This window comes from Diabrotica virgifera, chromosome 8 (assembly GCF_917563875.1).
Source record: "Diabrotica virgifera virgifera chromosome 8, PGI_DIABVI_V3a".
Lineage (NCBI taxonomy): Eukaryota > Metazoa > Arthropoda > Insecta > Coleoptera > Chrysomelidae > Diabrotica > Diabrotica virgifera.
The window spans coordinates 39,310,194-39,330,343 of record NC_065450.1 but is presented as its reverse complement, the minus strand read 5'-3'; the positions used below and the strand labels follow the sequence as shown (position 1 = coordinate 39,330,343).

The following is a 20,150-nucleotide window of genomic DNA, read 5'->3' as shown; positions in this document are numbered from 1 at the left end:
AATATTCTTGGTATTACTAATAATTTTTAAGTTATTTTGAAAAAAAAGCATTTTTTTAATTAAAAATTTTAATTAGATTAAAAATTTTATTTAAGTTGTTAATTAAGCGGTGATTTTTCCGATTTTTTTTCCAAATCAAAAGGGACCAACTGTATTTTGAGCGTAACTTGCTTATGTTTTATGCTAGAATCTTTTTTATAAAAATAGAAATAAAGCTTTTTAAACTATTTAAAAAAGTTTTAATGAGTTTTTTCAAAAAGCGCTTCATTTTTGGTTATTTCACGTTGAAATATATTTATTTGAAATTTGGCGAATATGAACCTATTTTGCCTTAGCTATAACTCTGCTTCTGCTAGGTCTAGAGACTTCACGTATAGGTACACCATTTTTTCACTTTTTTACAAGCTATATTTTTGCTGAGAATGATTTTTTCGCTAAAATACTTACTTTTTGAATTATTTGCGAAAAATTGTCTAAAAAAGTATTTTTGTTGAAAAATGAATATATTGAGTATTGACTTAGTAAAAAAACTGTATAAAATAAAAGTTGCTTAGAATTAGTCAGTTTATCGAGTTTCGAACTTATTTTGGACATATATTTTTTCACCCCCGAGAAGGGGCGAAACTCACCCCCAGGACAAAAGCACACATCGGCACAATATGACTTTTTTTCTTTGACATGTTGGCTATGCGTATGCCAAATTTCATGTCAATCCAAAACGGTTCTTTACAATTTACAGCAAAAACCGTAAAATAATGTACTAGTTTCGTTTTGATTCAATTCGAGTCTCTTGCCATCCTCTGACACCTGATGTTTCGGAATCTATTCCTTGTCAAAGAGGCTTTGCAAGTAGACCGAATTGGACAATACGAAACGAAACGAAACCTCTCTAACAAGGAATAGATTCTGAAATATCAGGTGTCAGAGGATGGCAAGAGACTCGAATTGAATCAAAACGAAATGATTATTTTCTTTTTTTCATACCTTACTCGGTACAAAATGACCTTCTTCTTCTTAAAGTGCCGTCTCCTCAATGGAGGTTGGCTACTACAATTGCAAACTCTTCTCTGTCTTCAGCTGTTCAAAATTTAGCCCTGTCCAATGTCGGATATTTCTGAGCCACGATAGTCTTTTCCTTTCTAGTCCTCTCCTTCCCTCAATCTTTCCTTTCACTATACGTTGAGCATATTGGTACTTATTATTTCTCAGTGTGTGGCCCAGGTATGATGTTTTTCTAACTTTCACTGCGTTGAAAAGTTCTCTTGCCTTGCCTATTCTTTGCAGCACTTCTTCGTTTGAGGTATGCGATGTCCACGAAATTTTGAGAATTCTCCGGTAGATCCATATTTCAAAGGCCTCTAACTTATTTATGGTTGATGCTTTAAGCGTCCATGTCTCAACTGCATAGAGAAGAGTCGACCACCAGACGTAGCATTTGGATAAACGTATTCAAATTTCGAGATTTATTCGAGAATCACAAAGCCCAAAGATACCTGCCTGGGGAAGACCCAGACAAATAACAACAGAAAACAGAACACAACAACCTAAAAGAAACAATGGTCAATCGTACGCCCAAATCACCAAACCAACACAAAACCCAACAACAGATTCGACCATATTAATTTCAAAAGAACAACAAAAAGGGTTGGCCACGATGATAAAAGAGCTAGTCATAAAAACGGCAAGTGAAGCGATCAAAAATGTAAAAATAGCACTGAACTAAGGCACGAAACTAGGGGATACCTGAAGATAGGCTCCTGGAATTCAGGCGGCATAAGAACTAATACAAACGTGCTGGACGAACTAATAAACAGATATAAAATGGATGTCGTAGCATTGCAAGAAACTAAACTAACTCATACCATCAATATCAAGTTTCCAGGATACGACATCTACAGGAACGACCATAGAGCAAATTCAGGAGGAACTGCTATCTTAGTGAGAAAAGGAATAAATCATATATTACAACATACGCCACCACTAAACACTATGGAAGCAACAACAATAAAAGTCCAGATGAGACAAGGTGAAACAAGGATCACTTCAGCATATGTAAGGCCAACAGATCCTTTAAACGACGACAACCTGAATGCGTTCCTGAACGCCGAAGAACCGTCCATAATAATAGGAGACCTAAACGCCCGATCCCCTAACTGGAACGATAGAGCTACAAACAGAAACGGTAGAATACTGAATAATTATCTAGTGAACAACGAAGACACCATGGTGATTGGGCTTATCGAACCAACATACTTTCCTGGAAATGCTCTACCAACCCATTTAGATATAGTAGTGGACAAAAGCCTAGGACTACAAACAGACATCCGAACCTTAAACGAAGGATCAGCAGACCACAACCCCATACTCATAGAAATAGGTACATGGGAAGAAGATAACAAAACAACACAGAAAAGAAAGAAAACCAAGTGGTCTAACTTCAAACGCCAAGTGAGCATAGGAATTGGAAACATTCCTACAATTGACAATCCACAAGAAATAGAGGAAAAAGTCCTAGAGCCCGAAAACATCATAAAAGAAGCACTAAGAAATAGCACTACTGAAGAAGAATATGAAATTCATATGGGAAGATTTAGAGACATGAATCAGGAAATGAAAGAAATGATAAGGGAAAAGAACAGAGCCAAAAAGAGAGCCAGAAGAACAAGAGACCAGGAAGATAAAAATAGGGCAAATCGACTGAATCGACAAGTCAAACAGGCACTAATAGACCATAGAAGCCAAAAGTGGGAAAACTACATAAAAGAAATGGAGGAAAGGAGCCAAAATATGCAAGAAATATGGAGGCTCCAAAGAACTATAAGAAACGAGAGAAAACCCATTCCCCCACTACATGGAGAAAACGGGATCGTCTACACAGAAGAAGATAAAGCCGAGGTGATGAGAAGGACACTTGAAAGAGAGTGCTCACTGAATTATCACCAAGACGAAGATATAGACTTTATCGAAGAAGTCGAAGGAACAGAACTAGAAACGCCCGAAGAACAAGAAGAAATAATAAATCCCACATCACCAAGAGAAATAAGTGAACTGATTCGAAAAAGTTCACCAAAGAAAGCACCTGGTCCAGACGAAATCACTAACAGAGCTCTGAAGTATCTTCCCTCGAAAGCAGTTGTGTATTTGACAAATATAACAAACGCAATACTAATATACAGGCTCTTCCCAAATCGATGGAAGGAAGCCCATGTAATTATGATACCCAAGCCAGGAAAGAACCACATATTTCCGCAAAATTACAGGCCGATTAGCTTACTTCCAGCAGTCAGTAAGATAGTGGAGCGAGTCATCCAAACCAGGCTCCAATCAGAGACAGACAGGCTGGGCATAATCCCAGAAGCACAATTTGGATTCAGAGCTCAACATTCCAGCGAACATCAAATATTAAGACTTACCGAATATATAGTAGATGGATTCAATGACCAAAAATATACGGGAGCAGCCTTTCTGGATGTAAGCAAAGCCTTTGATAGAGTGTGGCATGAAGGACTGACATACAAAATGAGAGATTATGGATACAGCGGGGCCATGACGAAACTCATCTCGTACCTAAGCGACCGGAAGTTCAGGGTCCGGATAGGACCAGTTCTGTCAGAACACGGAATGCCGGAAGCTGGAGTACCACAGGGGGCAGTTTTATCACCCCTTCTGTATAGCATATATACAGCAGATGTTCCAAGAACACCCGGGACATTGATCAGCCTTTATGCAGACGACACTGCAATTGCTGCAAAACACATGAACCTAGATATAGCTGTAAGAAATCTGCAGACGGCATTGGATACAATAGAAGAATGGAGTATCCAATGGAAAATAGCAATAAATCCAGATAAGACCCAAGCGGTTATCTTCAAAAAGAGAAGATATAACCCAGAACAACAGCTAACATTGCAAGACAGACCCATCGAATGGCAAAACAAAGCTAAATATTTAGGAGTCACAATGGACCAAGATCTAACATTCACATCACATGTCAACGCAACAGTCCAGAAAACAGCAGCGGCCAGAGCGGCAATAAGAGGACTCACAGGAAGAAGAAGCAAATTAGCTATGAAAACAAAATTAAGACTTATAAATAGCATTATACTGCCAATAATTACATACGCATCTCTTGCATGGGGTCACACGAGTCAAAGTAACAAAAAGAAGATACAAGCGGCACACAACAACTGCCTCAGAGAAGCTGCAAACGTGCCCAGATATGTCGCCGAACGGTTCTTATTTAGAGACCTAAAACAAATAAGAGTACTGGATATTATGGAGGAAAAAGCCAGAACAAAATTTGCTGAGCTAGAAGACCACCCAAACCGGATCCTGCAAGAGATATTAAGGTATGATGTGTACCATAGAGGGAAACACAAGAGACCCAAACAGCAAATATTAGTTAATATATAATAAAGGCTAGATAATCGTAGCTCTATCAAAAAAAAAACAACTTGCTCACCTTGGCATCTCATTATATTTATTAATGTTGATTTTTATACGTTTCAGACATCCCTCAAAAAAATATATACAAAAACTTCAAAACGGCTTCAGCCACTAAACAAATCAATAAAATATTAACAATAGGTGAAAGCCACAAAAAAAATGTTAGTAACAAAACCCAAAAACGGGCATGAGGGGCCCACATCCTCGAGCGCCGAGTCACCGAACTGGACATAGCCCAGAGCGGGGACTCGGCGCCCGAGCAAGCAAAACAGATCGAAGATAAGTCACTAGAGATAGCGGGAATAGAGCGGCTCACGCTGGCCTGCATTGATCGGGTAGGATTTCATATGGGAGTCCGTGTACCCAAGACTCCCATATGATAAGCACTTTGCTGATTGAGAGCCCCTATAGCGCATCAGAGTGCTATCGGGGGATAAGTGGATGGTCTGGAGCATTGAAGCGGGGTGGAGTGATTCCTGCTTACGGGAGTTAATCCTCCTCGCCCCAATGAATTGTATCACCCGAATGTCATTCTCTAGGGGTGAGCAAGTCTCTCAGGTTGGGTTAAATCACTATGCTTGCTTGCTTGAGAATCACAAAGCAGTTTTTTTATTTTCTCGAAAGATTTTCTGGCCTGTTCTATTCTCAATCTTATTTTTAGATCCGGATTTAAGCTGTTATCGATCCAACATCCCAATCACACAAAATGACCACGTTTCATATAAGTAATCTGTGACGCATTATTGGAGTGTTCTCCTAGCGGCGCCGCTTGGTACTGTGTACCTCGGTTAACAGATTACTTGATTCGTGGTCGAAATTATTTTTCACTCATTTAAAATAGTAAATAGGTTGTAAAACGAAAAACAAGAGCCTTATAATTTTGGTTAGTTCAGAGGGCGCCAAAAGCACTCTCACCGGTTTCAATCCTTGTCAGGATTTCCTCAGAGAGCGCATATTTGTTTCTCTCTGAACAACCAAACTTCGGACGGCCAGCATCGATTCATAACGAAATAACCTGATGGTGTGGGTGTCGTAGCGACATCTGCTAAAGAGAAGTGAAAGCTTTACTTTAATGAAATTTAAAAAAATATGAACAAAAATTTTTAAGAAAAGCTTTTCTTTAGTTACGAGTGACTAAAATTAAAAATATTATAAAAAAATCAACCAAAAAGCAAAAAAATAAAAAAAAAATTGAAAAAATCTAACACATTTTCTTTAACGAACGTGTTAGATTTTTTCAATTTTTTAGTTTTTTTGCTTTTTAGTTAATTTTTTTGGAATATTTTTAATTTTAGTCACTCGTAACAAACATTAAAATATATCGTCATGTTTATTCAAATATGTATACAATTTATCACTATTTATATTACTCATATTATGATGTACAAATATGAAAAGTAGTAGGAATCGGCAAAAAATTTGAAATGTTATTTTTTATTTATGAAGCATAACGTAAACAATTAACGTAAAAAGTGAAATTATGTATAGTTCATATAATTAGCTACAATTTGTAAAAGTTTGAAGTTTCTTCATTGTAAAAAACAAGAGAATTTAAGCATTTTCCGTTTAAATCGTTTTTTTATTTAAACAATTAATAAACATAATTTTTTTTATTGACTATTCAAGTATTGTTCCCGCGTATGCATATGTCTGCAAATTTTTAGTCATTTGCATTGAAGAAAAAGCAGTCAAATTAACGTCTAAAGTTTTGACCCAAATAATTGAACTAAAGAAAAGCGTTTAGTTAATTAATACGCCAAAACGAATTCTAATATTAATTGCAGCACAAACGTCTCTACCGGTGGTTTTTCTAAGACTACGATAAAAACACGAATTTTTTAAATTCGAGAAGCTTCTTGGTTCGGAAGCAGATTCTCTCTTATACCTATTCCCCATCCTTCTAAAAATTGCAAGGAAAAGGGTGATGAATGTAGAGACATGGGGAGTCTACATAGTTGCACTCAACAACATATCAATTTACCGAGGTAAAGATTAGCAAATCTGCTTCCTAGTGCTCGATACGTGTTTATTAGATTATCTACCCACGGTTTTACTCACGTATCGAGTACTAGGAAGCAGATTTGTTGATCTTTACCTCGGTGAATTGATATGTTGTGGAGTGCAACTATGTAGTTCCCCATGTCTCTACATTCATCACCCTTTTCCTTTCAATTTTTAGAAGGATGGGGAATAGGTATAAGGGAGAATCTGCTTCCGAACCAAAAAATCCAAAAATTTTATTATTTTTAAACATTTATTTGTTTAAAGATGGAGTCTTTTGGGTTTCGACAGTTCGTTAAATATATGAGCGTTCAAAATGTGTAAGTTTGTTGTTTATTTATGAATCATAACGTAAACAATTAACGTAAAAAGTAAAATTATGTATAGTTCATATCATTAGCTACAGTCCGTAAAAGTTTCAAGCTTCTACTTTGTAAAAAACAAGAGAATTTAAGCATTTTCCATTAAAATCGTTTTTTTTTTATTTAAACATTTAATAAACATAAAAAAATTTATTGACTATTCGTGTATTGTTCCCGCGAATGCATATGTCTGAAAATTTTCATTAATTTGTATTGAAGAAAAGGTAGTCAAATTAACGTCTAAAGATTTGACCCCTTCTTCTGGTAACCCCAGTGGTAAAAGGCATGTATTTTAGACATAACAGTAATTAATTTAAATACTCACCATTTGTGCGACACAAAAGCAGTGGCGAAAATTGTGAAATGGCACATCGTTGTAGTTTTTGTACGTTTCATATAAGAAGTTTCTTAAGGTTGTGATATCAATGGCGAACTTCGAACAGAGATCATGGTCCAAGTACATTTGCTGCAGAAGAAGCAGAAGTTCTTCGTCTTCCCAAGGCCGTGCGTCGAATGTTGGCATTCTAAGCCATTGTCGGATGGCGTCGGACACTTGTGCGTCACTGTAAAAAAGTATTTTTAAATTACAATACTTTTAAATATAATTCGAAATTTAAGAATATAAGTTAACAAGCTATATCTATATAATCCAAATCGCCTTAGGATATAGAAGGCAATTGGAAACCGTACAAACTGCTTATAGTATGATAGAATTGATCCAAAAGATGGCATAACCCAGGCATCCAAAGTGAAAGTTATCCTCCTACACCAAATTGTTCTATATGGTCCACATAATGTTCAGAAAAAAGTCACACCATTTTGAGAGTCGGGTTTGGGGGGGAGATGGGAGTCGGGGGATTTAGCATGAATAACCCACTATACAAAAATGTTCTACATTAAATTTGAAATAAAATGTCAAACGTTCAGAAGTCAAACGGTGTAAGTCACATTCCCATATTATTATACAGTACGTAAATTGTTCAGCTGGACATAGACATACATTGTATATATTTAGATACATAAATACATACATTGTATTTTATTGAGATAATTGTGGCAACTGAGCTCTCTCGATGACAATAAATACTATGGTTGTTAGCATTAAGGGGCATTAACCTGAAAATTGGCAACTCATTTCGACTGAAACAAATAAACGTCAAAACATGACAATGTAGTAGCTAAATATTAGCCTATAAAGAAAATGGGAAACTGTTTAGTTTTGAAATTAAATTAGTTTTTAAATAAAAAATATTTTAAAAATAAAGTAAAACTCGATCCGCTGTCGCTCGTGCTCTAAACATCGCATGCGTTCGCAAAAAGCATACTTCACGAACTGTTTCATAAATAATTATTTTTTCTCTGGTAAATAACGGTAGGTAATTTTCTAATAAATCCCAAACTTTAATCAACTATAATCAGATTGTTCTTTTTAACCATGGAGATATAAAAAAAGGAATTATTTCATGACCATAGACAAGCCAATTCTTGTGTAAAGAGTATTAGATGATGAAGCTTTAGTATAATTGTTTCGAAAATGCGAGTGACCATGATCATTGCGTTAAGACCCATAAGGGAGATGGTAGTTAAAAATGTATATGAAGCGCATATTAGTGATCAAAATAAAATATCAATTTCTCTCTCTATTGGTAGGGGAGATTGGTATGCTAAATGTGCAGTCACTCGAGCGTTATTGGGACCTATTGGTTTGTGAAGAGTAGGTCCTAAAACCAAAAAAAGTTAAGCAGTTTTCCATTTTAGTGGGAACTTTCCATTTTTCATTTAGTTTTCCATTTCCAACAATCGCTTTTTTAGATTATAGCGCCATCTCTCCACAATTCGAAAAAATGTCTTGAATAAAATTTACTTATTTTTACGTAAGGAATCCAAATTTGCAAAAAATGGGAGCTACCATTTATGATTTCAAAGTAACCTCCCACCCCACCTCCGTGGGGGGTCGTGTTTGGTGCTATTTGATATATTTTTCAAAAATATTGAATAAGTGTATTTTTTAGTTTTTCGATCTGATGTTCATTTCGCGAAATATCGCGGGATTCGTATTTAAAATATTAAATTTACCCCCACCCCTCTCCGTGGGAAGTCGTGTTTGGTATCACTCGATAGATTTTTGAAAAAATTGAGCACGTATTTTTTAGTTTTTTGATCTGTCATTCCAAGTTTCTTGTGAAACTTTGGGACTCACCCATTTCCTTACGGCCCGCTCAAATCGTCAGATTTTTGAAATATATACTGTTTTGCATGTACTTAACTTATCCTATTTTAATCTGAGGATTTCGAGTTTTTCTAAGGATAGATTTTTGTTTTCGCCCCCCTCCCTTAACGAACTTCCCTGCATTAAGAGCCAATATATGGTAGAGGTACCTTTTCAGGGTACAAGATTTCTCCCCATGTAATAATCTGATGCGCTCGAGTAACTGCAAAAATCCCAGCTTGGGCACCCCTACCATATATAGGCACTAGTGATCAATATTAGAGATCATTTTGCATTATAAAATTGAGAGAGTGTTAGATTGAGATTGCTTACCATATGTTAGCAAAATTTTGTTTAACCCTTTTTTTGACTGAGTCACTTTTTCTTCGATATTGAAGTCGTCGGCATTCTTCGCTGGATAGAGGTTCTGGAAGCTGTTTGTAGAATCCTGAAATTAAAAAATACAACGGTCAATATCATTCAGATAACTTAAAAATCATTAATATAAATATTTTTATGACTTATTTTTATAACTTATGAGAATGTGAGAGGTAGGTATCATCTTTCTATGTGCTTACCACTTGAAACCATGGCAATTTGATTGTTTTGAGAGAGATAGAGCTTGCGGATTGAAATGCAGATGGACTGGCCATGGGCAAGGAATAAAGATTAAAGGCCGACATTCAAGTTAACTGAATTGAGACCAGAAATAAACGAGACAGAAAGACCATAGGTATATATGATGGCAAAATGATGGCAAAAGATGAAAAAAATATATGAAAAAAAAGTTTTTAAGAAAAGCTTTTCTTTAGTTACGAGTGACTAAAATTAAAAACTAACTAAAAAGCAAAAAATAAAAAAATTTTAAAAAATCTAACACATTCGTCAAAGAAAAGCATGGTGCGTCTTCATCGAATAAACGGTTTTCGCCCCACGCTTTTCTTTAACGAATGTGTTAGATTTTTCCAATTTTTTTTTTATTTTTTGCTTTTTAGTTGATTTTTTTTTAAATATTTTTAATTTTAGTCACTCGTAACTAAAGAAAAGCGTTTCTTAAAAACTTTTTTTTCATATATTCTCATTTTTTACTTTTTAATCTTACACTTTTCAAACATTAAAATATACCGTCATGTTTATTAAAATATGTATAAAACATATGATGCAATAAATAACATGAAAAGTAGTCGGAATCGGCAAAAATTTGAAACTTTATTGTTTATTTATGAAGCATAACTTAAACAATTAACGTAAAAAGTGAAATCATATATAGTTCATATTATGGGTCTCGGTGAATTCATAACTATTTTAATCCCCCATCCTAATTACAGGCCAACTCGTAACTCTGGCGCGCAGGTAATTCTTCGATAACCCACTAACTACCGGTGAATTAGTAACTTTCATTTTTAAGTAATGTTGATAATTTAATACCGGTATTCCAGGTATGTACCTGTAAAAATTACTCTCTTTGAAGGTGGTGTAAAATCATTTATGTATTGTGTCTTGGAAGAGTTACTAGAGAAAATCCAAATAAATTTTGTGAAAATGACTGAAATTCTTGTAACAGATAACAGATTTCGTAATGAGTGCACGTGGGTGTAAGTTATTGGTGGTAAATAATTTTAAATTTCAATTAAAGAAAGTGCTAAAAAGTGGAAAACATTTATGGTACTGTTCTGCATCTGGTTGCAAGGCAACCTGTTATACCGACGGAATCATACGGCCTGCTATCATACGGCCCCAATTTTCATTTAAAAAAAATCATCGATTGCGTCATCACGCCCAGATGGATGACGTCACTGGTATGATATGTATACCAAAAAATTAGAATTTAAAAATAAAAATCGACTTATTTCGGGATTTATCTCCAGAGACGCCCATTCTCGAGAAAATGAATTTATTCCAACTCAAACGTCCTCACTGTATTTGTTTATAAGCCAAAAAATTGTTTATAACTTTAAAACAGTGCTGAGGCCTCTTAGATAATCAGATTTTAATTCTGTAAAGTGTATTAGATAGGTAGAGAGCCTCTTTATATGTGAAAAAATTAGCAAAGTTCTAAATGGTCTAATTTCGGTTCAGAAAGTTTTCAAAAAAATTTGAACTATTTTAAAAAAATTTAGATTGCAAAATTATTATGCAAAATCTATCAGGTAGATTTTAATGAAATTTGGTGGACGATTTAAGTATGTTATAAGGATTTTCTATGCGAATTACGAAGGTTCTAAGTGCACCCAAAGTTGTTGAAAAACACTGAATAAAATGAGGCTTATTTTGCCCCCTTATTTTGTATTTTTTTCTATTTTTCAGAAAGGGTAATAATTTAAGACATGTTTAGCTAGTCGTATATCATAAAAAATTCAATTATCTTTATTTTAATTCTCTACGACTTTGCTCCAAAATGAATCGTTTTAAAGTTATAAGAAAAAATGTAGAAAAAAATTAATGTTTTTCGAAATTTTTAAATATTTTAATTGTTTTATTAATGTTCCGGGCATATTTGAGAAGGAGCATAAGTCAATTATTATTATTGAAGTTGTCACCTAACTTTATCTGCAAAAATCCGAATGCCACCTCGCACATCCACAAATAAACGTTTTTTTTACAGATCCACCCTGGTCTATACATATAATATTGTTTCAACCAAAAGAGATTTCAATTTTTGTTATTTTTTTTATAGGTACATATAATACACAATATGTTTTTAAGCAAACCAAGAACCATTCGCTTACATAATAATATGCTATATGCCCCGTGTTGGCTTAATCCGTTACTGTTCAAATTTATTTCTTACCTTTTAACCTATTAACAACTATTAAACAATGGTTTCGAATTCACCTGTATAAAGTTGCGAGTTGGTCAGGTAGAAAAGTTACGAATTGGCCGGTGTACATTTTGATTTAAAAAAGTTTGTCATTAAGAGTTACGAGTTGGCGCGTGTCCCATATTATTAGCTACAATCCGTAAAAGTTTCAAGTTTTTACATTGTAAATGGCAAGAAAATTTAAGCGTTTTCCATTAGAATCGTTTTTTTTTATTTAAACAATTAATAAACATAAAAGAAAATTATTGAATATTCGTGTATTGTTCCCGCAAATGCCTATGTCTGCAAATTTTCATTCATTTGCATTGGAGAAAAGGCAGTCAAATTAACGTCTAAAGATTTGACGCAAACTATTGAACTAAATAAAAGCGTTTAATTATTAAATCCATACCGCACAACACCGTGTACTCTGGACAAAAACTGGGGAGGCCTATGTGCTTATGCCTATGTGCCGGTTTATTCTATGGCTAACAGCTTCTCTAGGCTAAGGCCCGGCCCCCGGAGGGGCTCGAGGGGACCCGTCCCTTTTAATAATAAAAAAATAAAGTTCGCTCAATTATAACCTACATATTTTCCGAAAATAATTTCATACGCGGATACGGTAATACACGGCGAACGCCTATGCTCTATTGATATTTCTCTTCCCGCCTATACATAAATATGCCTATGTTCTATCTTATATCTTATACCTTTGAGACAGCTCTATTGGCACTAACTTGGGCAAGAATTTTGGAACGAGTGAATACAACATTCAAAACGTTAGAGACTGTGGACTTCAACGTGTCAATTGAAGTAGAACTAGTGACATCTCTTTTGAAATTTGTTGGAGGCGTAAGAAATAAGTTTAGCGAAATTGCAAAGTTTTCTTTTGCGAAGGCGAGAATTAATCTTAAACATATTCTCTAAAACTGGCCTTTAAAGAACCAAGAAAAGAAAAACATTTTCCGATGAAGCAGGTGAAAGTGAAACAATTTTAAAGGGACAAAGAGATGCAAAATTGAAATAATGTTGTGAAGCTATTTCTTTGTGGCCATCTTATACAATTTACTATTGTACTTGTACTACTAGAGTGTTATGACGTCATTTTGGGTTTCCATGTCTTCATCAGACACATTCTAAATATAAAATCTTAATGGGAAGCCAAGGATATCTCCTAATTGTTTTCCACTCAAAGGGTTAGAATATAAAGGTTCCATTTACTTTGACGACCATGCATAAAAACAGACTAATAATATATTTTATCGCCAACCGTCACTAAAATCATTCATTATTGTACTCATTTGACGCCATTTGCGGCAGCAAAGTAACACTTTATTGTACTGAAAGAAGAATTTTACTTTACCTGCCGCGATTAATCAAATTAACCGAGATTGAATATAAGTGGTCGATGGCAGTAATCGATTATTTATTTGAGTGAACTTAAAATTTATTTACTTTAATTATTGAAAATATTGTACACAATGTACGTTATTATTAATTAAATTTATGCCAAAAAGTGAAATTCTGTAGTATTTTGCAATTATATTCATATAAAATTAATAAAAATTTTACCGATTTAGTAATTATTCAATATTGATAACTATCTATCGATTAAAAATCGGAAGCGGCATGCAGAAGTCACCTGTTATCACTGTCATATTTAAAAAATTTAAATTGAAAATTGTTTTTATTGTAATAAAAGTGTTAAACGAATATCAAATTATAGTACAGTAGTGCTGCTTTGGAAATGGAAGAAATTACATGAACACCACCTGAAATCTGCCTGAAATACGCAAGAAATCATTAGAGGCAGTTTTAGAGCTTCTCCCAGCAAAATCCATCTAAAAATACAATAGGCAATATGACATATTTAAAGCATGGTGTGAAAAAATTGTATTACAAATTATAGTGAAAGTGTTTTACTAGCATATTTCTCTGAATTGCCTAAAGAATATTCTCCATCGACTATGTGGTCCTATTATTCAATGTTAAAGGCAACTTTCACCACAAATAAAGACATAGGTATAAGCAATTATAAAAAACTTACAGCTTTTTTGAAACAAAAAGGAAGGAATTACATTCCCAAAAAATTAAAAACCCTGCCGCAAGAAGAAGTGCTAAATTTCTTATTAAATGCACCTGATAACGATTATTTTTAATGATGAAAGTAATCCAACAAAAATAAAATTACTATTACATATTATATTGTACGTAAAGTTCTTTTTCATATCCTTGAATCTACCATGCCTTATGTATAATGTCTTTTCATTTAATGTCAATTATTCTCTTTACATTTTTTACTTGCCTATTTGTTCTTTTTATACCTAATATCGGGCCGTGTCTACCAAGTGGTTGCGTAGGCTAGCGGTATGTGTATCTAGTTACGGACTTGTCAGTACTTGGTTCGAATCCCCCGTAAGGAAAACTTTTTTAATTAATATTAATGGTTATTGACCATTATTACTAGACTATTATAAGGACTAAGTACACACACTCTTTTTTCATTAGAAGGATATAATTAAGTAAATGATAAGTAAGTGTTAATGTTTTTTATGATTGGCGATAAAATTTTGTATGCACCACGTCAGTAAAGACTCTTTATCGAACTCGTCTGTTATTCGCCTTGCTCGCTACGCTCGCTCGGCTCATAATATCAGACTCGTTCGACAAAGAGTCACTTTACTGACTTGGTACATAAATAACTATTTCTGTCCTATTTTTTTTAACAAACACAAGATTTTTTTTTTCAATAAACAAAATTGAACTAGGTAATAGGTTGGATCGAAAAACCATAATGTTTCATTTTTTAATCGCTATATTGTGGAAAGCTTGCCGTTGGGGTATATAAGTAAAATGCAAAGTAAAATAAAGTTATATATTGAAACCCCAGCTAGCGCATCATACTTAAAATTTAATTTGTTTCAGAAATTAAGACATTTTTCAATTATTTTTACAATCTTTAGCCAATAAAATTTAAACGTGCTATAGTGAAAACTGTTTAGTTAGTAGTTTTAAAAAATAGGAAATACATTTGAAACAGACAATATCGTTTAATTTTCCGTAGCGCAAAATACTCAAAAATTGTTAAAATTCACATATTAGCACCTTAAAACAAGGTGTGGTCTAGTATGTTGTGTTGGGTGTTATTAGCACAGTCCATTTTTTGTTCTTATACTTTACACTCCATTTAATTGGAATAGACTTATTATAGTGTGTTTAAAGTTATAACGGATATAAATAAAACAACTTATAAATTTAATAACATGTTAATTTAAACCAAAAAAAACCAAATTATAGCCAAAAAATGTCAACAAATTAAATCAAATTTTGACTTTAGAAAGAGTCTTTTACTCACTATTTCTGAGTGGGTACGTTGAAGCTGCTCTTGCTGTCAAACTTTGGCATCGAAGCTCTGGATGCTACGGCAGCTCTTAAAACCATCTCATTACTTAGCACCGACGACTTTTTTAGATGCTTCAGTCACCAACTTGACGCAGCGTTCCACGGCTTAAATATGACATGGAAATTTTCCAAAGTTCCAATCCTCGGGAGTTTCACCAGCAGTGAATTTAGCCCAAACTTCATCATCAGAGACTCTCTGTAACAGTGATGGTGGTGTAATTTCAGTGGTGTTTCAATCAAATAATTCAGTAGAGTCTGTCTTATGAAAGGTGAATTTTGGAGGTCGAAAAATCCTAATTGTTTCTGTTTCTGTAGCTAACATCCTTGCTTTGATTATTTTTCGTAATCCTAATTCTCTTATGTGCTTCCTTTCATCCACTATCATCCTCAGTAGCAAATTTTCTGCGTTCCACGGCTTAAATATGACATGGAAATTTTCCAAAGTTCCAATCCTCGGGAGTTTCACCAGCAGTGAATTTAGCCCAAACTTCATCATCAGAGACTCTCTGTAACAGTGATGGTGGTGTAATTTCAGTGGTGTTTCAATCAAATAATTCAGTAGAGTCTGTCTTATGAAAGGTGAATTTTGGAGGTCGAAAAATCCTAATTGTTTCTGTTTCTGTAGCTAACATCCTTGCTTTGATTATTTTTCGTAATCCTAATTCTCTTATGTGCTTCCTTTCATCCACTATCATCCTCAGTAGCAAATTTTCTGGGTGGGAATAATGCATTTCTTTCGATTACAGGATTGACTACTTTAATCAATATCTCTGGTAGAAATCTAGTTGATTTGATAGCCTCAAAAACGTGTTCAGGTCCATCTTTTATGTATTTCCTGTACTTTATTTTAAACCATACAGGCATGTATGATTTAAGAATGAAGGATACTAACCGTTTATGTTCAACTGAAGACGTTTCCACACTTACATACAGTCTCAAAACTCTGTTAGCTGTAGTCAACCATCAAGAGTGAGAAAGTGGACCAGGTTCTCAAACAGATAAGTTCACAGGACAGTTGCCTGACTTTATCGCACAACTTATTTCTAGAAGATACTATTTATCTTTACTCAAAAGATTGCGATTAACTAGTACTCCTAGTGGTTAAAAACGATATGGTTTCATAAGATCTTCCGTAGCATCCATAGCTTCGATGCCAAAGTTTGACAGCAAGAGCAGCTTCAACGTACCCACTCAGAAATAATGAGTAAAAGACTCTTCTTCCTAAAGTCAAAATTTCATTTAATTTGTTGACATTGTTTGGCTACAATTTGGTTTTTTTTGTTTCAATTTAACATGTTATTAAAATTATAAGTTGTTTTATTTATATCCTTTATAACTCTAAACACACTATAATAATTCTATTCTAATTAAATGGGGTGTAAAGTAAAAGAACAAAAAATTGATTGCGCTATTAACACCCAACACAACATACTAGACGACACCTTCTTTTAAGGTGCTAGTATGTAAATTTTAACATTTTTTGTGTATTTTGCGCTACCGCAAATTAAAAGATATTGTCTGTTTCAAATTGATTTCCTATTCTTTAAACTATTAGCTAAACAATTTTCACTATAGCACGTTTAAATATTATTGGCTAAAGATTGTAAAAATAATTGAAAAATGTCTTGATTTCTGAAAAAAACTAAATTTTAAGTATGATGTGCTAGCTGGGGGTTCAATATATAACTTTATTTTACTTTGCATTTTACTTTTATACGCCAAAGGCAAGTTTTCCGCGGTATAGCGATTAAAAAATGAAACATTATTGTTTTTCGACCCACCCTGCTAGGTAAATACCAATACCTTCAGTACAGAAAATGGTCCTATTTATCGAAGATGAAGGTTACTGTGAATCAGCTTTTTTGGATGTCAGCACAGCCTTTGACAAGGTGTGCCATGAGGGACTCCTTTACAAATTAAAAACGCAGCTACCAACAACAATATATTTGATTCCAAAATCCTACTTAGAAGAACGATACTTCAGAGTCAGATATGAAAATGAAGTAACTAAACTACGCATCATCAAATCAGGAGTCCCACAAGGAAGTGTCTTAGGCCCAGTCTTATACCTACTCTTCACGGCTGATCTGCCATGTACTGATGATACAGTCACCTCTACCTTTGCTGATGACACAGCTATATTAGCAGTAAATAATCCTGAAGTAGCAGCGACAACACTACAAACCAGTCTCAACAATATGGCAACGTGGGCAAGGAAATGGCGAATTACAATAAATGAAAGTAAATCTGCACACATAACATTCACAAAATGCCGTGGTGAAAGGCCAAGCATCACATTCAACAATGAACGAATACCTAAAACACACAGCGTAAAATATTTGGGGATACACCTGGACAAATATCTAACCTGGCGTACCCACATATGGAAAAAAAAGAGAGCAGCTGGATACTAAATGGAAAAAGCTCTACTGGCTCCTTGGCAGAAAATCACAATTATCATTGCGGAACAAATTACTAGCTTACAATACCGTTCTCAAACCAGTATGGACCTATGGAATCCAGTTATGGGGAACAGCATCTAAATCGAACATTGCTATCATCGAGAGATTCCAGTCAAAAGCCCTGCGCAGTATAGTAGGTGCTCCTTGGTTCGTAACAAACCGAGTAATTTATAATGATCTAGAGATGCCAACGGTTACTGCAGTGACTAAACAGCTTAGCACAAACTACCTAAGACGCCTAGAGCAACATCCAAACATACTGGCAAAATTAATCTGCTTGACAACAGTGAAGAAACCCGAAGGCTGAAAATAAGAACACCCTTGGATCTACCATTCTAACAGCAATAATTGTACATATGAAATTAATTTTAAATTATGATAGTTTTATTTTATTTTTTAATATCGTTGTAATAATGTAAAGTGACAAATTTTTATTGTTTTTAACATAAATCTAAGAATGTAAAAGTGCATACAGAGAGTGGATCATTGGACAAACTCTCTCTCACGACATTGTACCAATAGACATGTATGCTTATTGTTATTATATGATGTAACAGATTGCAAAATAAACATTAAACAAAAAAAAAAGAAAATGGTAAAAGTCTTTCGTAATTTAAATTGTCCGCTAATATGTTATTTAGACGTAATAACAACACTTTAGGTACATTTTCAGTTTTCTGTGCATCAGTTAAAATTACTAACGCTTCAGGAGAGTAATCAAAACTATTGTTTGAAAAAGAAAAATAAGGGGTTACGCACATTCTACGCAAAATAGAACATAACGTGGTGACAGCTAATCCGTCTAACGAATATCCCCAATTAGAGTAAAAATCGTGCCAGAGAGGAAACTTTATAGTAATTCACTTAATTGAGTTGCTAACACGAATTTACTTAATTTTAGCAGTTCCGGTTTTGAGCGGCAAAAGAAAAGCAACAGTAAATTCTTAAAAGTTGATTTTAGTTATTCTTTGGCGCTTCGATAAATAGTTTAACTGGAATAATGGAATAATTAAAGCAGACGGAGATTACGGGAGATTAAGAGAGTGACTGAGATTATCACTTTTAAATAAGCAAATAAGCTTTACCGCTTTAAGTTTTATATTCTTAACTATGCTATTTTCGATTAAAATGCTAGATTTCTTCTTCTTCTTCTTCCTCTTTATAAGCAATTCTGCATATTCACTGGCGGATTGATATGGTAGGTTGACTCTCCATCTTTGGCTCGGTCGACCGATACTGCTTCTACCGGTTGGTGATTTATCTCTTGCTATTTTGACCACACGTCTCTCTCCCATTCTGCTTATGTGGTTATTCCAGTCTTTTTTTCTCCAGTCTATTCCTTTTTACATTGTACGTTACATTATCTTCTAATGTCTCTGCTCCTCTTTCGATCTCTCAGCGTATTTCGTGTAATAATTCTTCTCAGTACTCTTATCTCTGCCGTTCCCAGTGGTCTTTGTGTTGTGGCTGAGTTGGGTCTTGATTTTGATGCATATATGATTATTGGTTTTATGCTGGCTTCATAAATCATTCACTTCATCTCAATGTTAATATGTCGGTTTCGCCATATAGTGTTATTAAGACATCCTGCAAGTCTATTTGCTTTCTGCACTTGATTTCGTACTTCTTTGTCCAGGTTTTCGTAGTTAGAAAATGTAAGTCCAAGGTATTTTATTTTCATTACTTCTTCAATACTGATGCTATTAATTTCTATTTTACATCTGATTGGCTCCTTATTGATTACTATTAATTTAGTTTTCTGAGATGAAATTGTGATATGGAATTGTTTTGACCTTATGTTAATATGTGGACTAAAATTTGCACATTATCTTCATCTTGGGCCATCAATATTGCGTTGTCTGGATAAAAGAGTAATTTTACTTCTGTGTTTTCCATTCTGTATCTTCTTCCTTTGTTGACGTGTTGGTGGTTTCTTTCATGATTAAATTTAAGAGCATAGGATTCAACGAGTCTTCCTGTCTTATTCCGCTGTCTATGTCTATAAGTTCTGTAAGTTGTCCATCTATTCTGACTTCTATTTTGTTGTTTTGGTAGATGCTTTTAAGAGTTTTTCTTTTGTATCTACGGGAACTTCTCTATTATACACGAGATGGGTTACACCTTGGAGTCTTACACTGTCAAATGCTTTCTTCGTGTCAATCAGACATAAAAATGTTGATCTGCTATACCCGAGTGATTCCTCAGTAATTTGCTTTATGCCAAATAATGCATCTGTACACAGTATTCTAGTGCGAAAACCCTTTGTTCATATGCTAAACGTATCCTCTGATTTATTCGTTCTTATAGAATTTTAGTTGTAAGTTTTAAGGTAGTATTGAACGAGTGATACCTCTGCAGTTTTCTATCTGCTTTTTATCTCCTGTTTTGAAAAGTAGAATTAGTTCGATCTTCTCCATTTTTCCAGTATTTTATTGTGTTTAATAATATTGTTAATAGTAGCGGGACAA

The 20,150-nt window shown here is 34.2% G+C and overlaps 1 protein-coding gene across 3 annotated transcripts in view; it reads right to left on the bottom strand.

Annotated features, from left to right (window-relative positions):
* Positions 1-20,150, bottom strand: part of LOC126889574 (high affinity cGMP-specific 3',5'-cyclic phosphodiesterase 9A) — a 1,727,652-nt gene that overhangs the window by 124,821 nt on the left and 1,582,681 nt on the right. For all 3 annotated transcript variants that reach the window (XM_050657957.1, XM_050657959.1, XM_050657958.1), the window contains 2 exons: positions 9,352-9,466; positions 7,135-7,372 (listed from right to left, as the gene is read on the bottom strand). In XM_050657957.1, the coding sequence (XP_050513914.1) occupies positions 7,135-7,372; positions 9,352-9,466 (353 nt within the window). The remainder of the gene's footprint in view (positions 1-7,134; positions 7,373-9,351; positions 9,467-20,150) is intronic.